Source organism: Neofelis nebulosa, chromosome 7 (genome assembly GCF_028018385.1).
Source record: "Neofelis nebulosa isolate mNeoNeb1 chromosome 7, mNeoNeb1.pri, whole genome shotgun sequence".
Lineage (NCBI taxonomy): Eukaryota > Metazoa > Chordata > Mammalia > Carnivora > Felidae > Neofelis > Neofelis nebulosa.
The window spans coordinates 69059486-69084089 of NC_080788.1; the positions used below are offsets into that span (position 1 = coordinate 69059486).

The 24604-nt window shown below is 41.2% G+C and overlaps 1 protein-coding gene across 5 annotated transcripts in view; it reads right to left on the reverse strand.

Moving 5' to 3' along the window:
- Positions 1-24604, reverse strand: part of FMN1 (formin 1) — a 433957-nt gene that overhangs the window by 95572 nt on the left and 313781 nt on the right. For all 5 annotated transcript variants that reach the window (XM_058738290.1, XM_058738286.1, XM_058738287.1 and 2 more), the window contains one exon: positions 2300-2392. In XM_058738290.1, the coding sequence (XP_058594273.1) occupies positions 2300-2392 (93 nt within the window). The remainder of the gene's footprint in view (positions 1-2299; positions 2393-24604) is intronic.

Below are 24604 nucleotides of genomic sequence, written 5' to 3' on the forward strand. Positions count from 1 at the left end.
GTCTACTTGTATTCTCTATTTTTCCAACAACAAAAAATAGAATTCACGATAGAAGTTTTAAGATGCTAGCTAGTTCCAAGAGAAAGGAGTATAAAGCCATTGTAACATATAGGCTGATAATACCTAAATATACACACTGCAGAATTTTCCAGATTTAGAGTAACAATTAAAAATAAAAACAGAATCTAACAACATAGGAGCCTCATTTCAAGTTAATTCTACATATTTCAAGAGCAGAAGTTATTAATTGGGGGTCAGCAAAAAGGAAACCCTTCATGCTTTTTCTTCAGGACATTTAGGTTATATTTATATGGTATAATACTAAAGCAATGTATCTACTGTGATAACTCACATATAAAATACACCTAATTTTAGTCACATAACACATAAGGGTGGTATCATTCTTGCTCTTAAGATGGTACTTTGTCTGATAATATCACTTCCATCATATAAGAGGTTCAGCAGTGGCCAAGAGACAACTCCTGACTTCTGCTTCCACACAAACAAGCCCTCACCAAGGAGGAGGGAACAATGATCTCTGCACCAAAGGAACAGCTGGAACGGAGTTTCTCTGACTCATGGACTGAGAATTTTCCTGCCAATTCTCAAGGTGGTTTGGCCATACTTTCTGGATTCACCCTGCTTAAATGGTCTTTTGTTGACGGTGTGGTATCACGGGGCCTTATTAACAACTAGAAAGAGCATGTTGATACATCCCCAGAGCTTCCTGCATGTATTTCCTCTGACTTTCTAGCAAAGACAAAAGCTCCCTCTAACTACCCCATGCTTTTTTACTGATATAATTGACACATAACATATTAGTTTCAGAGGTACAACACAATCATTTATGTATATACTGCAAAAGGATCATCACAATACGTCTAGTTAATATCCATCACCATACATAGTTACAACACTTTTCTTCTTCTGATGAGAACTTTTAAGATCTACTCTCTTAGCAGCTTTAAAATATATAATACAGTATTATTAACTATAGTCCCCATACTGTACAATACATTCCCATGACTTAACTTGCTTCATAACTGCAAGTTTGTGACCCACACTTATATTATGATTCACATCATAAGCTGGATTTGAAAAAAATTGAATAGGAAATATCCACAAGGCATTAAACTTCTACATTCACTAATAGAGATCAACCAAAGTTCTCTACCCCTGCCAAAATCACGGAGGAAGGAACATAACTTAGTAAGATTTCTAAATAAGTGCATAAATGCACTAAATAAGTAGTCTCATGCCTATGACTTCTATCTACTAATCCCAAAAGGCTGATGAGGGCCAAGTGACTTCATGTGTGACATTCATTTGGCCCCAATTTTCCATTCTGAAAAGGAATAAAAATACAACAAAAGGGGCACATGGGTGGCTCAGTCAGTAAAGTGTCTGACTTTTCATTTTGGCTCAGGTCATTATCTCACAGTCTGGGGATCAAGCCCTGCGTTGGGCTCTGCAGTGACAATGTGGAGCCTGCTTGGGATTCTCTCTCTCTCTTTCTCTCTCTGCCCTCCCCCCAACCACACTCACTTGCACATGTGTGTTCTCTCTTTCTCTCTGTCTCTCTCTCTCTCTCTCTCTCTCTCTCTCAAAAAAAGACATTAAAAAAATACAACACAAGTTTTTAAGATGCTACACTGATAAACCTAGGGAGATAGTCACCAGTTGCTTGTTCAGGCTGCCTGCAAATCTGAAAGGCATGACCGCATAAGCCTTGACTGTATGTCATTCAGCAGGTAACATGTACTGAGGATTCCCTTGGGGTCCATGAAGAGACAAAGAAAACGTCTTCCCTCAAGAAGTTTACAGGAACAGGAGTAACATTAAAGGATTTAACATATTAAAAAGGGTTTGAAAGGTGATATAAAAGTAGCAGAACAGGGGCACCTGGGTGGCTCAGTTGGTTAAGTGGCCGACTTCGGCTCAGGTCATGATCTCGAAGTTAGTGAGTTCGAGCCCTGCGTCAGGCTCTGTGCTGGCAGCTCAGAGCCTGGAGCCTGCTTCCGATTCTGTGTCTCCCTCTCTCTCTGCACCTCCCCTGCTTGCTCTCTCTCTCTCTCTCTCTCTCTCTCTCTCAAATAATAAACACCGGAAAAAAAAGTAGCAGAACAATTCTATCTACACTGAGTAGATAGAGGGAGGAAGGAAGATGGACTGGTGAAACCACCGGAGCTGCTAGTGATCAGCAGGGATGCGACGGGCGGGCCGTGGGCCTCAGAGAAAGGTCCAGGGAATGGCAGATGTTTCAGAGATTCATGGATGTGTAGCTGATGCAGTTCCCTACCTTTCTGGAAGAACTCTTCTAGTTTGTCCTTGAAAGGCTGGAGATACTCCTTCGGTGACTCCCTGCACACCACCATCATCTGTTTCTCACTTGCTGTGAAGAAAAGTTGGGAATTAGATTTCTTGAAGAACATGTACTTGCTGAGCTTATGCTCTGTGCTATGCTCTTTGGTTTTAAGTGTGCAAAACCCTTATCAATCACTGTTTAAGCAAATTCCAGGGCAAAAAAAAAAAATGAAAACAAAACCAGAAGCAACACAAACAAATAAAAATAGTCATCTTACTCCACACCTTTCTTCAGCAACAAAGAAATGCACCACCTTCAACTGTCCTTTTAGAGATACAGAAAAACCTGACTCGGGACAGGTAAAGTATTGCGCTTTTGGTCTCTCAAAAAAAAAAAAAAAAAAAAAAAAAAAAAAAAAGACAGGCAAGAACTACTGAATTCCCAGGGAATTAAAGGCCCTTATCCTCTTCAGATTTGTGCTCCAAAAGTAGAGCTTGAAATAGGTTTTGCAGAAATTCCCAAGCAACCAAGTTGCCTGGAACCCCCCCACATCCCATCATGAGAAGCAAGCCCAGGTCAGGGAGGACTGTCCCTCTCTTTTCATGCTTCTTATTCACCCACCCTTCCCATTAATATTCCACTAATGCATGTGAAATTGTTTTACATGTGACATACTTCAGATAGAAATTATAAACGGATTTATAATTTATAATCTACAATCTTTCATTTATAATAGATAGCTTTTTGGATAATCACATCCCCTCAAATTAGACAGTTCTGATTTGGTCATATGGAAAGCCCACTAACCCACAGTTCACCATCACAGTGGTAATGACTACTATTTGCTGAGATGGGGAATAGTGGAAAGTTATGATCTTTCTATTGTTCTGTTTTAAGGGAGAGAAGATCAAGGGTTAACTCGGAGGCTTGTTAAGTTTTCTTTGGTCCGTGTGAATTATAAGGCAAACTCGTCCACTGAAAACAAAGAGGAAAAGATGTAAGACAAGATAAAACCATGGATGGGTGCTCGTTGCTAATTAAATGCAAACTCTGGGCCTTCTCCATCATGGTACCATCTGTACCCTTCAGGTCTATTTCCACATACATTTGACCAACCAAACCAAAATTCTGCAGTGCTTCCAAATACTATCAGCCAACATTCTCAGTTCCACCTCTACATTCATGTGGTTCTCCATCCGTTCTTCTGGAGTGTCATACATACTTATAACTGCAATAGACAAAGTCCCACTCGTCCTAAAACGTCTCTCTGACATGCTGCCACCAGCATAAAGCCCTTTCCAATCCAAAATTCTGGCATCCTTCAAGTATCTCTAATACCTTCTGTATTTATGTTTTACCATTCATATTTATTTGTGTACTTATATTAATACTTATGAAGTCATCATGGAGGTGTCATTTACTTGTCCCAAAACTTCTCCAGAGAGTTCCATGCAGATGTGGCCAAAGTGTATGATTTCCTCATCTTAACTACATTCTATTCTTTTTTGGAGAGAGATGGAGAGAGAGTGCATGTGCACGCAAGTGCACGCAAGCAGGGAACGGGCAGAGGGAGGGGGAGAGAGAGAATCCCAAGCAGGGTCCATGCTGTCAGTGCAGAGCCCGACATGGGGTTCGATCTCACAAACAGTGAAGTCATGAACTGAGCAGAGATCAAGAGTTGGATGCTCAACCGACTGAGCCACCCCAGGTGCCCCTTAACTACATTCTCATGTGAAGGAAGATTAAAAAAAAACATCAGCAATGCTGACCCAGACTCAGAGTGGGCTTTCCAGGAGTACAGCATGACCTCCTCATCTTTTCCTTCTTTCCTTTCTTTCTGGCACCGAGGGTCCCAGTCTCCACTCTGCAAACACTGTGATTGTCCCATGCTGATTTGAAAGGGCTCAGTGTCATCTAAAGACTCTCCCCACCCCCAAACATCCACTCCTTTATGGCATAAGACATAAGCAAGGTAACCTGTCTTATGGTACCTCCAGATTAGTTCTGAGGGTCAGATTAGTTCTGACCTACAAACAGGAGATTGGTCAGAAACACTTTGGAAGGTGTCTGCTTTCAAGAATCGACATTTTTCAATGAACTTTCATGGCCACATAAACTTTCCTGATGATATCCAGCTATGATTTTGAGAGCACGGGTAGCCATATTTAAAAGAAAGGTGGAATTTCTTACAATATAAATTGGGAGAATTTAAATTCTTTAGCCCTCTATTATGTCCAAATTCCAACAATTCCATTTGTAGAGAACTATTTTTCATAAACATAGATAATATATGGTAAGGTATGTCTGTACTTCAGTAATAGGACATAATTAAAGCCATGAAAATAATTTCTTCAAGGTTACTGCTCCCTAGCCAGAGTAAAGCCAAAGGCACAGCTTGTTTTTTCAGTAACAAAAGCAAAATCGCTACTTCTGCCTGAATTAAAAAAGATTGATCATTGTGGCTCTTCCTTTGTCCTGGCTGTGGTGATAGAGCTCACGGGGTTTAGGGAACAGCTCAGATTTTGAGGCCATATAGTGGTATAGTGAAGGGCTTGTGCTTGGATCAAGTCCTTCGTGGGCTCGGCAGGGGGCTGTGCCTTGTTTCTCTCATCTGCACAGCAGGGACCCCCTCCCAGACATGATATGAGAATTAAGTGAGATGATGCATATAAGATGGTTTGCAGAATGCCTGGCACTGGCAAGTGGCCTCACAAACACTATTTGTTATTTTTATGATTTAGTAACATTGGTCGGGAGACATGCCCCATCCAGAATGGTAAGAGAGTCACGGCCGAGAATCAGTGACTACAAATGCTACGCACCAGATTTACAGAAACATGCTCTCTGTTAGGAACACAAGGATGATAATTTTTGTTCCTTCGCTGAAGTTCTACCACCCACTGTTAGAATTCCCTGAAGAAGCTCCTGAGAAAGATGAAGCAAGTATGAAGCAAGAGCCCTAGGCCTCTGGGCCTCAAGGTTCTGAACTCAGAAACTGAAGCCAGTGTGCACAAGAGCAGCTCCCTGGCTGGGCTTGGAGGTCCTCCCTGCATCCCAGCTGACCCAGCTTCCCACGTGACCTGTTAGAATCAAACTTCTTTCCGTGACCAGAGCAGAAGGGTGCTCTCTGACCAGCTCACTGACCGTCCCCACACAGTTGCACGTTCCAGTGACCAGGCAGCTCACCCACTTCCCACTTATTAACTTGGCTTATCTGAGATGCTTTCCAGCAGACAAATAGGAGACCTGAAGATTAATTAATGATGACACCGGAGACCGGCAGTGCACAAAGGGGAGAGGTCACTGACAAATCCACAAATGTCGCTTATTGTCCAACCAGAGGGCACGTATACAATATCGCCAGACCACCAAGGTTGCCTCAGACACAGGCCGAGCCAGCGTTTCCAATGTTTAAAGCCTAAGTCACCCTACATTCTCTTTCTTGTTATCTATTAAATTTGGGGCAGAATTAAAAATATACTGATTCCTGAAGTTAGATAGTAAGTGATGGTCATGAGAGAGAGATTAAATATTGAAAAGCAAAACATAAGGGAATAATGGACACTAAATGGACAGTTATTTTAACTCATTTAAAAGATGAGTGCTTGTGAAACATTTCAGTGAAGGATATGGCCTTGAATGTTTTAAGATTTCAGATATTAGACTGTTAAGGTCAAAGGTGGTTGTCTTGTTTTTTGTTGTTTTGTTTTGTTTTTGCCCCATGAGAACAAGGAATAAAGTTTGTTGAGCCATTTTATTTATTTATTTGTTAAAAAAAATTTTTTTTAATGTTTCTTTTTATTTTTGAGAGAGAGAATGAATGGGGGAGAGGCAGAGAGAGAGGATTTGAAATAGACTCTGTGCTGAGAGCAGAAAGCGCAATGTGGGGCTTGAACTCATGAACCATGAGGTCATAACCTGAGCTGAAGTCGGAGGCTTAACCAATTGAGCCACCCAGACACCAGTGGGTCTGTTGGACCATTTTAAAAAGCATGGGTAGGCTGCAAGACTATAGAGGCAAGGCCTACATATAATTAATTAATCAAAACCTAAGACATGTCTAATTGCTCAAATGTCCATGGGCATTTTTTAGGAGAACAGGGAACATGTTTATTTGTCTGAGTTGAAGGATCTGTGGGCTTAGAGGAGTCACAATACATTTTTAGAGGAAAGGAGAGATTTATCCAGACTCTGCTTTTTCAGTCTGGAAGGCTCTATTCTCTGCTTACCTAATTCCTACTCCACCCCCTCCGTGGCTCTGTGCCAGTTTTACTTCCCCCTCAGTTTTACAAATTCCCCATCCTTTCCAAAAGTCCCAAGCTCCAAGGACCATTATAGCGGATTGTTGTGGCAACATTCAGAGCTGTGACCAGAGCAAGTCTTTTATCAATAGGGTTTACATGAGAGATATAAATCAGAGTCAGATACAAAGGGCATAGAATGCTGGGTTAAGGAGTTTATCCCAAAGGAATTCATTCAACAAATACATCAGTTCACCAAATATCCCCTTGTGTGTCAACTAAATGCACAACTTATATTTGGTACTGAGGATGTATTAGTGAAAAACCCAGACTAAAATCTATGCCCTCGGACATTGTAGTGAATGGGTCACCAACAACAATGGGTAGGGCACATAGTAATTATTGTTTCTAGGAATTAGAAATGCTTGTAAACAGTGTGAATTATTTCCTCCCGTATTAACATAACTGTACTCTGGTATCTCTTTTTAGCAATACCAGCACAGTATAGTGTCCTTCCTAGTGTTTTCCACATGAAATACACACACACGCACACACACAGAACTTTCAGTTTTCTACCCCCAAACACACTTTTATCAAAAGAAAGTAAAAAAAACAAAAAAAGAAAAAAAATTCAGAAATCAAAATCACAATATTAGCACAATAAACCTACACACTTCTTTTTCATGGTATTGGCCTTGAACTGAAATGGCTAGGGAATTACATTAAATCCAATGCATTAAAATGGTAAAAAAAAAAAAACAGCTTTTGGGGATTTCTATGGAAGGGGAAAATTATACATAAAATTAGTAAAAAATTAAGAATTTTTCAACCTTGATAATTAAAGGTAGGCACAATAGAGTATACTATTTTTAAAAACTTCTTACAAAAAAAGACTACATGAAGGAAGGCTTCAGGTTGACTTAAGTCAAACACAAATGATAAAAGCTTAAAATAAAAAGTGCTTATTGCAAGTTCCTGAGCTCTGATGCTAAATACGGGGGCATCTTAAGGCTTAGCATGGTGAGTGTTAAGTAGCATTAGAGGAAATCCTGGGTAGGGGGAATAGAAAATCTGTTCTAGAAGAGACCTACACAGATTATATTCTGTAGGGGACTGCCAGACACATTCTGCTAAACAGCCCCTAAAGTCAAATTTCTGGGCTTGAATCAAACCAATGTACATTAATGACTCTGGTGTGGACAACCTACATGTAATCAAAGGTGTTTTCATTCATTACCCTTGATTTGGAAATTCAACTGATGTATTTATTACGTCCAAATCATGCCTCTGAGTGACTGTATTCATCCAAAGGAAAAAATAATCTGTATCCTGAGTACTCAAAAAACTTGACTGGGCAACTGGGTATTAGGAGTGAAACTACAGGCCTCATATACGTGGTGCCTGGGTTATCTCGTTAACACAGAAATAATGTGGACACACAGATGGATTCACAAATGCCAGTGCTTTTTCGTGTCTGTACATGCACAGTGTTTATGGCTCAAAAGCCATTGAGAGAGCATTATGCTGAGTGAAGGAAGCAAATCACAAAGAACTACAAATTGTATAATTCCATTTGTATGAAGTGTCGTGAATAAGCAAATCTAGAGGGACCAAAAGTAGATGATGGTTGCCTATGGCTAGGGGGGAGACTGAGGAGGTGATAGCTAAAGGGTATGAGGTTTTTTTGGGGTAATGAAATTTTCTAAAATTGTTTGTGGTGATGGTCTGCTGTGAATACACCAATAATCATAATATAGTACATTTTAAGTGGATGAATTATAGAAAATGTGATTATATCTCAAGCCATTTTTTAAAAAAGCGATTAGAAACTCTGAGTCTTAAATTAAAACCATAATACACAGATAAGTGAAGAATGTTCTTTTTGTGCTTATTTTTGCAAGGTAGAATGATTCTTCAAATCTTAGATGTGACTGTGTCTTCGTTTCAACAGACAGTTACCATGGATCTGAAGTTTGAAATACACATGTACTTGAGAAATCAAACACATTAGTTTTAGAAAGGTACCAATAAATGTTATAAAAATAAAAGACCCATTAAATAAATAATTGGACTTAAGAGAAGTACTGGCAAGACACTTAAAGAATTTGCTAACTTTTAGGGGCACCTGAGTGGCTCAGTCAGTTAAGCATCTGCCTCTTGATCTTGGCTCAAGTCATGATCTCACAGTTCGTGGGATTGAGCCCTGCATCGGGATCTGTGCTGACAGCATGGAGCCTGCTTGGGATTCTGTCTCTTTCTCTCTCTCCCTCTTTCCCCCTGACTTTCCTGCTCATGCTCTCTTTCTTTCTCTCTCCAAATAAATAAATAAACATTAAATTAAAAAAAAATTTTATAACTTAAAAAAAATTCAACCCAAGCTTTGGTATTTTCTTGTGGCATAATAATGCTTATGTATATGAGTATATCTACTATATATATATGTATGTATACACACACACACACACACACACACAGACCAACAATCAATACTTTAGAAAATCCTCTTCCCTGAACTACTCTTACTCTAAAGATACATTTATTTCTTAGTTTTCCATACCACTGATTGGCAGGGGAAGTTATTTAATACCTCTCTTAGTTTCTTGATACATAAAATTTCATGAGGACTAAACGAAATGTACCTGAAAAATCCTTTGTATATCGAACAGTACATTCTATCTGCAATATTCTTTATCCATTTGAAATATTTAAACACTACTAAGCCTAGATAGATAACATATTGTACATGACTGTACTCTTTTCATTTCCAAGAACCAGGAAACAGTAACAATCATCCCACAAACTCTTTGAATTAAGTTAACATTTCTAATATTTACGTGTTTAGTAAACAAATCATTATGTTATAAATATTTGAATCCCTTTCACATCCAAACCATCTTCTAAAAATTGCTCAGGCTCTTTTTTTTTATTTCTTACTCACCATGTACTTTCAGACCCATTGATAACCACCTCACTCCTCTGAGGACACTGAGAAAACACTGAAGTCACCAAGGAATCCATCCTACTGTCTGTTCCCTTTTTCTTCTTTTTAATCTTGTCTTGGCTCACTGCCCAGCAGGATTCCATGTTCAACACTTGCCTTTCCTGAAATACTTTGTCCCCTAGCTCTGTGCCCCACTCCTGGCTTTCCTCCTAACTCTGACCATCCTGTCTCCTTTGCAGCCTCACCCTTCTATAATCAACCATTAAGTGTTAACGTTCTTTACTATTTGCTTTCTTCTCGTGCTTGCTCTCTACCTCAAGAAAATCTCACGCAGGTAAATGTTGCAGTAACCATCATGAAGACTACGACTCCCAAACCGACATGTCTAGACCACAGTTTCACCTCCAAAAGAGCTGCCTCAGTACCTTCTTGCCTGGTCCTCCCACATCTACCCTTCCCCATCTGATTTGTTCTTCACACTAGAGTCAGTGATCTTTATAAAATACACATCTGACTATACCAATCCCCTGCTTAAACCTGCCGGTGGCTTCCATTACTCCTCCAGATTGGCCCTTCCAAGGCCCTGCATGGGTGGCTCCTGCTTGCCTTCCCAGCCTCACTCTCCTGGCCACACTCTGTGCTCTAGACACATGGCCATCTCCCAGTTCCTCAAACACCATCAGGTCCCTCCCAGCATCAGTGTGTTCCTTCTCCAGTGACATTCTCCTGTGCTCCTAGTAACCAGGCCTTGTTAGTGGTTAGTTGTTGTTTCAATCTCAGCTCAAAGGTCACTTCATCAGTATTTCTTTTGGACCCTCCATTCTATACTAATGAGGTTTCCTCTGTTATAGTCTCATAGCACTGATACTTCTCCTTTGTAATTATAACTTTCATGATTGGCTGTCTCTCCCATTAGGCAGAAAGAGTATATTTTGAATATTGTTCTATTCCCAGCACCTATTATATCATCTAGCCCATAGAAGATACTCAATGAGTATTTACTAAATAAATGAATAAACCACCAAATGGCAGGGGTGGTGGTGGGGAGTCCTATACACAAGCAGTACAGATCTTAACGCCTTGATAGCATTTGGCTCTAGTATCACACGTACATATATAGATGTTTATATACACACAGATATGTGAAAAATATATCTCTTGATATGTATATGTATAATCCATGTAGATGGATACAGGGACTGGAGAAAACGGACTGGATATCAACCATGTTCATTCACATTCATGAATTCAGATAGGAGATACAGATTCGTTATTTATTTATTTATTTATTTATTTATTTATTTATTTATTTGTTGAGATATGCATTTTTCTTTTTTTAGTCTCAAAAGCTAGATTCAGAATTCTTAGAAAGGAAATAGTCATTATCAGAAACAAAAATCTTTGATTAATTCTTAGGGTCAAGCATCCCACCATCTCTAGAGGAGAGCTTGGGTGGGTGTTACCTAATATTCTGGCTTTAGGAAAAAGTGACATTGTCTTTCATAACAGGAAGAAGAGCTTGGGTCCCTTTCAGAAGGAGAGATGAATACAGAGGAAGAAAGACAGAAAGAGAGGAACCGTTGAGTTGGAGAAGGCTGGTCACTGGGGCATCCCCTTAGCTTCAGTAAAGCCTCCTGAACTCACAGTGCTTGCTGTGAGCATGGGCTGTGAATACTCAAGGTGCTGAATCTTACACCAAGTCTGGACCTGGCACAGAACAAAGATACCTTACAAGGAGGTAGAGGTGCCCCCCCCAACAAGGAAATAGAAGATTGGAGGTACCAATCCTCTTTCCATCAAACCTTATGGACAGCTCTGTTTTTCTACAGAGATTTTGGAGTAAATTGTTCTTAGATCACAGGAGACAGGGTGGTTTCTATGCCTACTATGCACACACATGGGTTACACAAATATTCATACATTCAAAATATTGAGTATCTGCACTATAGCACTGTGTTAAATGTTGGGGGTTGGTACTATTTAACCAGAGGTATTGGCCATCTTTCCTCTAAAAATGTTTGTAAGAATCTAGAAACAGAGATAAATCAACAAATTGTAATGTAGTGCAGTATCACGGGACACTGGGTAGGGGCTTCCAACTCAGACTGGGGTCGGGAGGTGGTGGCCAGGGAAACTTCTCCAAAACAGATAACTTATGAGTTCAATTGAAAAAAGTTCAGGAGGAGTTAGCCAGCCAGCCAAGGAGAATGAAGGAAGAGGGAAGTAGTTTCAGAAAGAGGAAATATGATGAGTGAAAGTAAAGCATGATGGGAATGCATTTGTCTTGGGGGATAAATTAAGTGGTAATAGTATGGCTGAACCTCCGGGACAAAGAGCTGTTCTCTTTCCCAGATATTTAGTGTCTTGTGTTTTGAATCACTTAGATTTTGATTCAAAGGCACTGCATTCAGGAAACTGGATTCAAAGGAGCTGGGACCACCATGATTGGGGAAAGGAAGTCACAAAGTGCCACAGAAGTAGGAGGCTTGTCATTTTAAATAAAGTAGCCAGGAAAAGTCTCACTGTGAAGATATTTGGCTGCAGACTTGACTAGAGTAAGGGAGAGAGCTGTAAGTTTGAGGAGGGAAATCAAGAGTGTTATTTAGGACATGTTAAATCTGAGATGTCAATTAGATACTCATGTTCTATATAAAAGTTTGCAGTTCAGGCTTCATGGATGGGATAGAAAAATGTAGCCAAAGAAGGGAAGGGCTGCAAGACAAACCCTGGTTTGTCTTCCACAGGTGGGGGAGGAGAGGCCCGTGAAGGATGGAGAATGAGCAGCTGGATAGCAAAGTAGGGCTGTGGGGGTGCCTGTGTGGCTCAGTCGGTTAGGCATCCAACTTCAGCTCAGGTCATGATCTCACGATTCGTGAGTTCAAGCTCCGCGTTGGGCCCTGTGCTGACAGCTCAGAACCTGGAGCCTGCTTCGGATTCTGTGTCTCCCTCTCTCTCTCTCTGCCCTTCCCCTGCTCATGCTCTGTCTCTCTCCTCTCAAAAATGAATAAATGTTAAAAAAAAATTTTTTTTTAAAAAGTAGGGGTGTGTAGTCACATGGTCTGAGAGGAACCCAGTATTGCAAGGAAAAAAGAGCAGTCATCTGTGTGCAATACTGTTGAAAGGTCAAATAGAAGACAGAGAAGTGGCCACTGATTCTAGCAACATGGAGGTCTCTGGTCTTCTCAAATGCAGTTTCAGGGACTAGGGGATAAAAAGAGGAAGAGGGGTGAGGTTAGTGGAGACAGATTCTATAGCCACTTGTTTAAGTAGTTAAGCTAGAGAAAGAATAGCAAGATGAAGAAAATCATTCCACCCAAGAAGATACTGTCTAGAGCTACTCTGTTCAAGAGTGGGTGCTCCTTTCCCCAAAGGAATGTTGTGTAAAAATAAACCCACCAGGAAGCTTGAGCCCAGGGGAGTCCCATGATGCTGATTCACTTCACAGAGGGAGGCTGACCAAGATCAAATTCACCTTAATGTCCCATGATCATGAGTATTCTCCATGAAAAAATTTAAGCAAAAGTGACAGGGCCAAGTGAGGACATGCCAACATGCTTTAGGACTTTTGGAAAGACTTGCGAAGCTGGGCCACCAGCTACAGCCTTTGCACGGAATTGTCTAAGGCACTATTCAAAAGTCCCCCCTATCAAACATCACAGCTGAGTCAGAATTTCCACTGTGATGATTATGTGGTTATAGACGCAGCCTTGGTCTGCGAGACATTAGCATGAAAAGTATTCATTAATCACCTACCCATGACTAGGCCTAAATATAGACGGATCAGGCATGACTTGATTTATAGGGTGTTAAGCGATCCATCCATTTATTTAAAAACATCCCTTCTCATGGTCCCCATGAAAATCATCACCATTAGAAGCTTTCCCTTGAACTGAAGATGCTAACTTCAGAAGATCTCTTTAGACATGCATACATATGAATTTAAAAGGAAAACACTATTAAAGAAGAATTCATTAACATTTTAGTATAAATTAATTTCTCAGACTGGTTTGGAAAGGCTGGGGATGTCAAGCAATAGATGGGAAAATTGTGTTATAATGGAAGAAAAAGGCACATTCAGCCAAGGTTCTGATCTCCAGGTAGACTGTATTAACAGGAAACCTCAGGCAGGCAGCCCTAATCACAAAGTTCCTGAGCAACTGAAAGGGAAGGGAACTCATGCTATCATGATCAGAACAGTCATCATTTAATACTTTCATACCTTTTTTAAAGTGTCTTGGCCTCTGCATCACATACTCTCCTCCATAGTTTTATAAGGGCTGCATTTATATATGTATTTTATACACTTGTATTTGACAGAGAAACACATGTACCTTTATTCTATGAAAGATATCATGCACACTTTCTCATTTATTTCACAGAATGCACATGCACTGTGTTTAACGTTTTTTTTTGTTTTTTTTTTTTATTTTTGGGACAGAGAGAGACAGACAGAGCATGAACGGGGGAGGGGCAGAGAGAGGGAGACACAGAATCGGAAACAGGCTCCAGGCTCCGAGCCATCAGCCCAGAGCCCGACGCGGGGCTCGAACTCACGGACCGCGAGATCGTGACCTGGCTGAAGTCGGACGCTTTACCGACCGCGCCACCCAGGCGCCCCTATGCACTGTGTTTAATAGCCATATCAAATGTCATCAAATAAATGTACCCTAGTTTATCTAACAATGCCCCCACAGTTGAACAGTGAAGTCCCTTCTCGCTTATTCTTGTAGTCAGGCAGGCTTTAAGTAACTTCTGTGCCCAGAAAAACTTATTCAGTTTAAGATTGCTTCTTTGGGATAGATTTGAAAAGTATAATTATGGGTAAAATAAAACATTGTTAGGGTTCTTGATACCTATGGTCAAACTGCTTTTCGTACAACACAGATTATACCAAAATGGGAATGATCAAAGGGACAGATTTTTTAAATTACAACTGTGCCTTCTGTATTTGTGTCTTGCAGAGGTGGCTGGCTACATGTAAACTACAACTGCGCCCATCACCATAATATGGGGGCTAGGGTCCTTGCATTTCAAGTGATTTTACTCTAGAATGTAAAATATGAGATGATCATCCATGCACTGAGGTAGTTTTCTGACAGATGACTGTACCTGGCAACATGCAAAAGTTGACACAAAATAATTTGTGATGTAACTGCAACATAAGGCTAGGTTTGAGGTCTGTCCCTGAACGCAGCCTTTCTGAAAGGCCCCCCTGGCCCCATTTAATTGGAATGAAAATTACACTATCACCAATACCAATGGAGTTATCTGAATGGGCTTGGGGAACTGTCTACAGGCATATTTACATTAAGCACTCAGATTTCTGAAGTATACATTTATAAAATTATAAACACATTATTTTAAGATGTTCAGACCTGTGAACCAAGGATATTAAACTGTCTGGACACATGATTAAAACTCAGGGGCACCCGGGTGGCTCAGTAGGTCAGCGTCCAACTCTTGATTTGGTCTCAGGTCATGATCTCGCAATTCATGAGCCCACACTGGGCTCTGTGCTGACAGCATGGGAACTGCTTGGGATTCTCAATCTCTCTCTCTCTCTCTCTCTCTCTCTCTCTCTCTCTCTCTCTCTCTCTCTCCCCCTCCAGCACACTTGCGTGCGCGCTCTCTCTAAAAATAATAAATAAATAAAAAATCCAAGCCATTTCTGGAGAAGAGACAGAACCTATATTTTTGGACAACCAATGGAGTATTTGCATTAAGGAGGGTCTTTAGTGAAAATGAGCAGGTAAAAATTAAGAGGTTGCTGATGGGATCAGCAAAGGCAGAGCAAAGACACATTAAGTAGTATATGGCTTATTCTCACAGAAATTATATTTGAGGTCAAACAATACGTCTTATCCAATGCTCGAATCAGGAAAATGGCTTCCCCATAGGAATTCTTAAATAAAACATGCTTCTTGGGCACCTCAGTGGTTCAGTCCGTTAAATATTGTGATTTCGACTCAGGTCATGATCTCACGGTAGAGAGTTCGAGTCTCACATCAGGCTCCACACTGCCAGTGCAGAGCCTACTTGGGATTCTTTCTCCCTTTCTCTCTCTGCCCCTCCCCTGCTCATGCTCTCTCTCTCAGAATAAGTAAATAAACTTAAAAATGCTTCCTCTAGAGCCAAAATGCTTATTACACGGTAGTTTCTACTAACATTAAGCGACAGATTCTCCAGTACATATAAATCTTGAAGGCAACAGGCCTGCCTCTTTACAACTCAAGAGAATCAGTAAGGGGCAGGGGTAACCAAACTGATCTGAGGACTATTTCCTTCCAGCAGTACAATAGCTGGCTGTAAAGAGACCAGTGATTAAGATACATAAGTCCCATTAGCAAAAAGCAACCTGTTTCCACATTGCTCAACCAGGACAGCTGCAAGCCTTCCGCAATTTCTCTGACCTCTGGGCCCCCGTTCCCATTTCGGCCTCTGCTGGTTAGTCACATTAACCGTAATTTTCTACTCTGGAGAGTGTTTACATCCAGATAAACCAGAAAGAAATTTACAGGGAAAAAGATGGAAAGGCAGAAGGAGAAGAAAGCAAAGGATGGAAAGTTATTTTAAAACACCCAAGCTCAACTGGTGGACACATTCTGGTATCTATTCTTGGCTAAAGGAATCCCTGGCAAAGCATGAAGCTGGCAACGGCAGCTAATCAGTTTGCCACCGTTTTCAGATTTAATGCAATATTTGGCTCAGACGTTTAAAAAAAAAATCCCCTATTCCAGCTAAAATATTTACACAGTCCTATGTGTCTCACTTAATGCCTGTTAAGCAATTGTCTTTTAAAACTCCACAGACACTTGTAAATCTGTCGGGAGAATTGTGGCCTATAAACAAGGCTTCAAATAAAGAGGGCTGCGCTGTCAATCTGCTAGGAGTCAGGATTTCTGAGGATGTGTTTGAAAATAAAGTTGAACATCAGAAACAGTTGAGAGCGGGTAACCAAGCGGCCAATAGTCTCGCTGGCGGGATGCTGTTAGTGGTATTGTCGGGAAGCCTCCAGACACTGACCTCAGCTATTTAAAGTCCTGCTCTCCTGTAAACCTGTCATTGAGCCTACCTCTCTGTTGAGTTATGGCACAGGGAAAGTTACTGGTCCAGAGGCCCTGGTAGTCTGCCTCCCAGGGCCTGGCAGGTTAGGGAAGGTGAGCGGGTGATGTCTGCGACAGGATGCCGTTATTTGGTTAGGCAGGAGTGTGTCAGGAAGGATGGGACTCTTAGAGGAAAGGGGAAATGCCGGGCAGGACTGAAGTGGGGCGGTGGAAGGAGACAGCCAAAATGGTGACACAGAAGCAGTATCCCCCGGGAGAGGCTAGGTATGACAGATGATGAAATGCCTGTTAAACTCCCTAAAGTCTTCAGCGCTGATGCCACGGAAAAGGCAGAAGAGGCCTATGTTAAGCTATCTCCTGCTGGCCTGGGGGAACCCCAGGAACTTGTCCGTGTCTTCCAGATGAGCCATGTACTTGTGGCTGGACTTTGTTCAATCGTTCAGTTATTTCCATTAGATGAGTTGCCTGGTCAGTTTTACTCTGTGCCACTGACCTCAACATGGTGTTGATTAGGATTCACAATTAATTGTACAATAGCTTTAAGGAAGAAAAATAACACATTAAAGGTATATACCAGGTAAAAACAAACAAACAAAAAAACTCAGCCTCAGCTTAAATCGCTCAATTTGGGGGGAGGGTAGGTGGTTAAGGGGAAAGATGTGTCCTGGATTGCAAAAACAAATTAGGTATTTGTAGTTCCCAGATATAGTGCCTTTAATAGGAGGGAGCAACTATTTGTTGATTCCCTTTATAATATCACCATCAGGAAGGGCGTTGCAACTGTTTTCGTGAAATGGCACAACAGCTGGAGGGCAAACCCTGCTTTCCTTCCCCACCCCTATCAGACAGCAAGTTTTAATCACTGTTCTTAGGGACAGATTCCTATTCCTGAGAGAAGAGGAATCAGAAGAGTAAGTAGGAATCAGTTTCTCCCCCTAGAAAATGAGAGTAACAGTTGCTCTTAAAATGTGTTTATAAATGACTTGATATTTTAGTTAGTTTATTCAAAATTAGCAGCTAACTCGGTGCTATGAGTAAATATTTGCTAAACAAAGGAGCTGAGTGTAAGGTCAAACAAGCCCCACCTCATATTTCAGAGGGCGTGTTTTTTTTGTTTGTTTGTTTTTTTGGATACCTGGAAATTTGATAGTGTTTTTACAGTCCATCAAAATAGTCAAGAAAAACAGTGCAAAAACACAGTCAAATTAGCAGTTTTAGCCCATGGTTAATGGCACAGGAAAAGTTACTGGTTTAATGGCACCTTGTCGCTACACAGAATTGGGCATAATGCCTTCTATCTCTACATGCTATGATTCCCTGAAAACTATACCAAGTTCTCAACTTGTATGACTGCTAACAAATGGCCCTTAATAACCAAAGATGTCTTGGCCCTTAGCCTGCCTTATGTGTCTCATTTTATTCCTTACAAGAACTCTATAAACTTGGTCTGGCTATTATTCCTTTTGATAAGTAGGGATGAATAAAGTTCCACAGACATTAAGTGGCTGAGTCAGAATCTGAACCCAGGGATGCCAGACCCACTGGCCTTGTGCTATCCAACCTTCTACCCTAATCACCTACAGGGAAGTTCTAGAAACAGTATGGAGTAGCTATGAAAGTGCTTTGCAAATAGTAAGAAACAAGGTAATGAAAGCTAAAAATCGCTCACTGCCACCAGGGAATCCTTTGATTTTAAACGGAGAAACAGAAGGCTGGGCGAGGTTAGGTGGAGGTTATGTTAGTAAGCGGCACAGAGGAGGCCAAGAGCAGGGCTACTGACTCTCAGGCGGGTCAGTGATCTTTCTATGGTACCTACAGGGTAGAGTCACAGTCCATGACCTCTACCCATTCTAAGACCCATACTGAGGCCAAGAAATCTGGAAAGAAATCTGGAAGAGATAAGGACATTGGCAAAAACTCCAATCCCCTTTGCTGGGGCTAAAGAGGCCTCCCTCCCACTTCACTCATTTCATCATCTGACATGAAAAGCATCCATTTGTGGATTGTGAAGTTTCCACAGGGTCCAAAATACACAATTTACTTGCGCAGGAAAGTATTTTGATATTCGCAAAACCACCCACAAATCTTTTTCTGTTAAGAAATGCTTTGACCTGACACAAGTTTACGGTAACATAGCATAAGCTCTGGCTTGGTAATGACAAGACCCAAGTCCTATGCTGGCCATTCTGCTTCCTATCTCGAAGACCCATCTTCTCCTCTACAGGCCTGCCCTAACCACTTCAAAGGATGAAGCTATACCCACAGGTTGGGGATCACCATTACAACCGCATTAATACCTTTTTCTTTTTTTGAATGGGAATATAGAAGATACTTCATTAATGGACTTAATGAGCTTCATTAATGGATTAAGGCAATGCTACTTTCTATTCCTCCTACTTGATTCCCACAGCATGTTCAAAGATTGCAGCTGGAAGGCTACTCTCTGGTTTCCCTGAGCAATTCTTCCCATTGTTGAGTAGGATCCTTATCAAGAACGGTTGTGTTTTTTCCAAACCTATTTATACAAGTTGTTATTTTTATTGTAATTAAATAATTTTCTTAAGAAATTAAGATTTTATTTTTAGGTAATCTTTACACCCAATGTGGGGCTTGAGCCCACAACCCTGACATCAAGAGTCATAGGTTCTACAGACTGAGCCAGCCAAGCTTCCCTGTAGTTATATAACATAATTACTTGATGGTAAACTGCAGCAATATGACTGTGAAAAAGCACTATTTCTGCCAATTTAAGTACAAGAAGCTAAAATATTGTTGTTAAATATAGGTGCAAGATAACACAGTGGAGACTGGGGGGACATGGCAACCCAGTGCAACACAGTACTCAGGTTTGGATCCTGGAACAAAAAGAGTACATTAGTGGAAAAACCGGCGAAATCCAAGGAGATACTAGAATTTAGTTAAGTGAAACGTACCACTGCCAGTTTCTCAGTTTTGATGACTACATTACAACAATGCAAGATGTCGTTAACATAACAGTCACAATAGGGAAACTTGATCAGGGCTATAGGAGAACTCTCTATATTATCTTTGCAACTTTTCTGTCAACCTGAAATTATTCCAAACTAACAATAAAAAGCTCATTTTTAAAAAGGTGTGGGAATGATGCTATATTTAACTTATTTAAAAAAATTTTTTTAATGTTTTTTATTTTTGAGACAGAGAGAGACAGAGCATGAACAGGGGAAGGGCAGAGAGAGAGAGGGAGACACAGAATCCGAAGCAGGCTCCAGGCTCTGAGCTTGTCAGCACAGAGCCCGACATGGCGCTCAAACCCACAAACTGAGCGATCGTGACCTGAGCCGAAGTCAGACGCTTAACCAACTGAGCCACCCAGGTGCCCCTCAAACCTAACTTTTAACTGTGCTCTCTTATCTCCCTATTGTCCTTAACTCTTGGGAGAAATTATGTTTAGCTCATTATGGCTATCTAAAATGAAACAAACTTGGCTTTAACTTAGAAGTTGATTAAATTGGAAGATTACTGAATCTTCATAAGAAGATTTAATAACTCTTTTTTTTAATGTTTATTTTTGAGAGAGAGATACAGAGCGTGATTGGGAGAAGGGCAGACAGAGAGAGAGGCACAGAATCTGAAGGAGGCTCCAGGCTCTGAGCTGTCAGCACAGAGCCCAATGCGGGGCTCAGACTCACAAACTGTGAGATCATGACCTGAGCCAAAGTCAGACGCTCAACCAACTGAGCCACCCAGGTGCCCCCTTAGCTTATTTTAAATTAAATATTAAGGGATCCAAGTATCATTTTCTATGATTCTTGATTTGGGCCAAATTTTATCCATTAACCAATCACATTGGATAAGAGTTCTACTATATAAAGATCACTTCTAGATGGTATCCACGCCGAATTCTTTGAGGCATGGGTGATTTCAAGAGCAAATCCTTGAGAGCCATTTAGAAAGAGAATATCTGAGATCCAAACCTGCTATAATTTTACGGTTGATTTTTACATCCGATATCCTATAAACGGCCAGAATTCCAGGAATTCTTAGCTGTTCAATTAACTAAGTCTAGGAGAGAGACCAGTAACCTAATAAGGAGAACTGTAGAATGCACTGAAATCACATAGTAACAATCATCTTAGAAACTCAGAGATGGAATTCATTTTCAAAATCATCTAGCAAAATTCCCCTTACTTTTAAAAATTTTTTTTATAATGTTTATTTTTGGGAGAGACAGAGACAGAATACGAGTGGGTTGGGGCAGAGAGAGAGGGAGACACAGAATCGTAAGCAGGCTCCAGGCTCTGAGCTGTCAGCACAGAGCCTGACGTGGGGCTCAAACTCACGAGCCGTGAGATCATGACCTGAGCCAAAGTCAGACGCTCAACTGACTTAGCCACCCAGGTGCCCCACAAACTCCCCTTTCTGATGGCATCTATCCTACCCATCTGCTGTAACACAGTCTTCCAACCAGAAGTGGGTGAGGCACCTGTTACCTCTCAGGGACATCAGCTGTACCTTTGTCCAATCTTAAAATATGTCTCCCTAAAGTGTCTACCTATTTATGCTTATTTGACATCTTTGTCCATAAGGAAAAAATCTAATTTCTAATAGCAAGGTCAGCAACTACAGAAAGCTGAGTCTTTCCTACATTTATTAATTTGCTCATTCATTCATCCACTCAACCCTGTGGCAGTAGGTATAAACATTAAAAAGGTCCTTAGATCTTTGCCTTCATGGAGCAGGAGGGATGGAGCAGGAGGGAAGTAAGGGTGGTAAATGTTTACAAATAAATAGAAAACAATAGCACTATCAAAACTGGGAGTCCTAACAGTCACTATTCAAAGCGTGGCTGCTATAGTTTGGGTTAACAGAGAAGGCCCAAGGCACGGAAATATCTAAAATAAGGGCATTCCAGGTGTAGGGATCGACTGCTGCAAAGGTTTTTTTTTTTTAAATATAATTTATTGTCAAATTGGCTAACATACAGTGTGTGGGGTGTGCTCTTGGTTTTGGGGGTAGATTCCCATGGTTCATCGCTTACATACAACACACAGTGCTCATCCCAACAAGTGCCCTCCTGAAGGCCCATCACCCATTTTCCCCTCTCCCCTGCCTCCCCCTCAACCCTCAGTTTGTTCTATTTAAGAGTCTCTTATAGTTTGTCTCCCTTCTTCTCTGTTTGTAACTATTTTTCCCCCCTTCCTTCCCCCATGGTCTTCTGAAACAAGCTTACTGGGTTGGAACACAGAGAAGGCCTGTGAGGCTGGAGTTTAGTGGACAGGAGGGGATAGGGTGGCATGAGATGAGACAGGAAAGTCAGAAGTGGTCAAAACATCTTAGCACCTGTAAGGCATGGGTACAAGTCTTGAGGTTGGATTTTAGTCCAAGAGCTACAAATATGAAACAAGGTGGCCTGACTTGTCTGATAAGCAGAGACTGAATTTAAAGGGAGGGCAAGAACGGAAGCAGGGAAATCTGTTAGGGGTCCATTGTTAGGGCCCCAATGAGAGAAGGTGCTGGTTTGGACTAGAAATGTGCTGTGGATATAGAGAGCAGTGAACTGACTCAAAGCTCGTCTTGGAGGAAGAACCAGCAGGATTTGCTGCTGGACTAAATATCAGAAATGGGTGCACAAAGAGAACCAGGGATAAGTATTACACATTTCGCTGATATTCCGCAAAGGGATTTCCTTCATATGACCCTGGTCCCTCCACTCCAATAATCAGTAAGGCAGACAGTGACACCTGCCTTTCTATACAAGGACACAGGGATGTGGAGGCACAGCTCGTCAAGCAGGGATCTGAACTCAGGGCTTGTGACTCAGACTTTTCCGTGACAGTAGCTCTTATTTCAGCATTTTACGTTTCTTGTCAAAGAAAAGGAAAACAAAATAAATTCTATTAACTGTGTTCATTTATAAATAAAGAGTAGAAGCAGAGTGAAAGCTGAGAGGAGGAAACCAGCGTAACGTAACTCATCCTTCCCACCTAGAGATGTCACAACCGCGGCTTCAAAGGAAAACACAAACTTCTTCCATTAGTTAAACGAATGAATCAGGTTTCAGTTTCCGTATCCTCTCTCCTTTCTGTACAACTTGTCTTTGAAGGCATTCTGTTTGGGAAATGTGTGACCTTTACCCACCACACCGCACTTAATTGAATGCTTTGCATCAAAAGTTACCACGCTGATCAACATTTTACACCCACTGCCTTTCTGAAATACTTACCCCAGTTCCTTGTGTCTGTTTTGTTGAAATCGTCTTACAAAAATAAATCATATCAAAGTTTTTCTTTTATTATTCCTGAAACTTTGCTTGCAAAACTAAATATTTTTTAACACCATGGCAACACAGCCAGGACTCTGGCTAATGTATCCAGTCATGTACCAGAGACCAGGCTTAGCAAACTACTGCCGCGGACAAATGGGCCGCGAAGGAGGAAAGAGCTAATAAATTAGGCATGGTCAATAATCAGTCAAGTCACGTCTTCTGGAGCTTCCTTAAAGGTGATAAATTAGCCACGTTCTCCTAATGGCTGATACCCCCCCTCTCCATTCTAGGACACACCGATACGCGTTGCGCGAATTGCAAACTGTATGACTCCCGAATGAGTTTAAACAAAACCTCCCACATCTCCCCAAAGTACTTCCTCAGACATCTGCTCCTCTGACCCTTCTAGTATCCCAGAGTTGGAGAGGGTAGGATGATCAGCTGCAGTATTTCAGCCGAGGCTCACAAAGGTTAAGTGATTTGTTAGAGTTGCACGGCTTATCACATGGTTGGCAAGAGGCAGAACTAAATTTTTTAAACTGCATCTCCTGAACCCCCAGCTGGGACTGCTTTCCACACACCAGCTTCTGCCACCGAGACTTAACGCTCACTTACAGATGCGCTGGGTGGTTGTTGTTGCCGTGTTGGTATATTTATCAAAGTGGTACCTGCACATAGTTAAGAGAAGACACGTATCCTACTCCAGGAAAAGCAGTTCCCCATTTCCATCCCACAATCTCCACTCAGTTCTCCCTCCCCAGAGGCAGACATTTGTGCCAATCTGACCTGATGATTTCAGTACTTAATTGCAGGTCTCCAGCAAGCGTCTATCGGCACTCGGTGCACATCTTTCTCTTGATACAGTATAAAAGATACAGTTGTCTTTCCTTCCCGGATACCTACTGCACACGAGCCCCCTTTCGGGATAGCACAACCACAGCTTGGCTGGACTGGCATCCTGTGTTAACATTAACATGACTTTGCAAACACAGCTCCCTGTCTCAGCAGATACACAAATTCTGATTAATTTGTCTTTCCTAGACCTCCTCCTGCGCTCAAACTCCCTCACCCTCACGATATTTCTTTTTTTTCTAATATGCTCTGTGTTCTATGTTCTTTTCATGAAATGAACTCCAAACGTGTTGCTAGTTGTGTAACTCTTGTCAAAACATTCAGGACACATCAGATACATTATTAGGTACATATCTTCAAGGATCTTCTCCAGGATTCTTTTGACCCAATCTAATCTGGAATGTCTGCTCTCTGTGCCTGGCTGCCATCCTGGGCCGTCCACCCTGTAGTATCTCTTTACCTCTCTTCTCCATTGGATTTTTAATTTCCTGTCATCTTTGTCTTCCAATTTCGTAATAAAGCACATTCTGTAGTAGCATCCTGAGGATGGCTGCATGGGAGGTAAATATTTTTGATAACTTACATGTTTGATAATACTTTCATCTGTCTTCATATTTGATTGATGATTTGGTGGATGTAAAATTCTGGATTGGGAATAATTCCTTCAGAATTCGGATCCATTTCTAGCTTCTAGTGTTGCTGTTGAAAGACCTAAAGCCATTCTGCTTCCTGATTCTGGGTAATTGGTTTCCACATCTCACCCCTCCAACACCCTTTCCCTTCTAGAAGTGTGTAAGTTTGTCCTGAGTATTCTGAAATGTTCTAACAATGGTATGGATCTGTTTTATTCCATTCTGCTGGAATCCCTTTGGGACTTTTAAAATAAGAAACTTGTGTCCACTTTGGGAAATTTTCTTGAATGATTTCATTGATTTACTTATGTATGACTACATA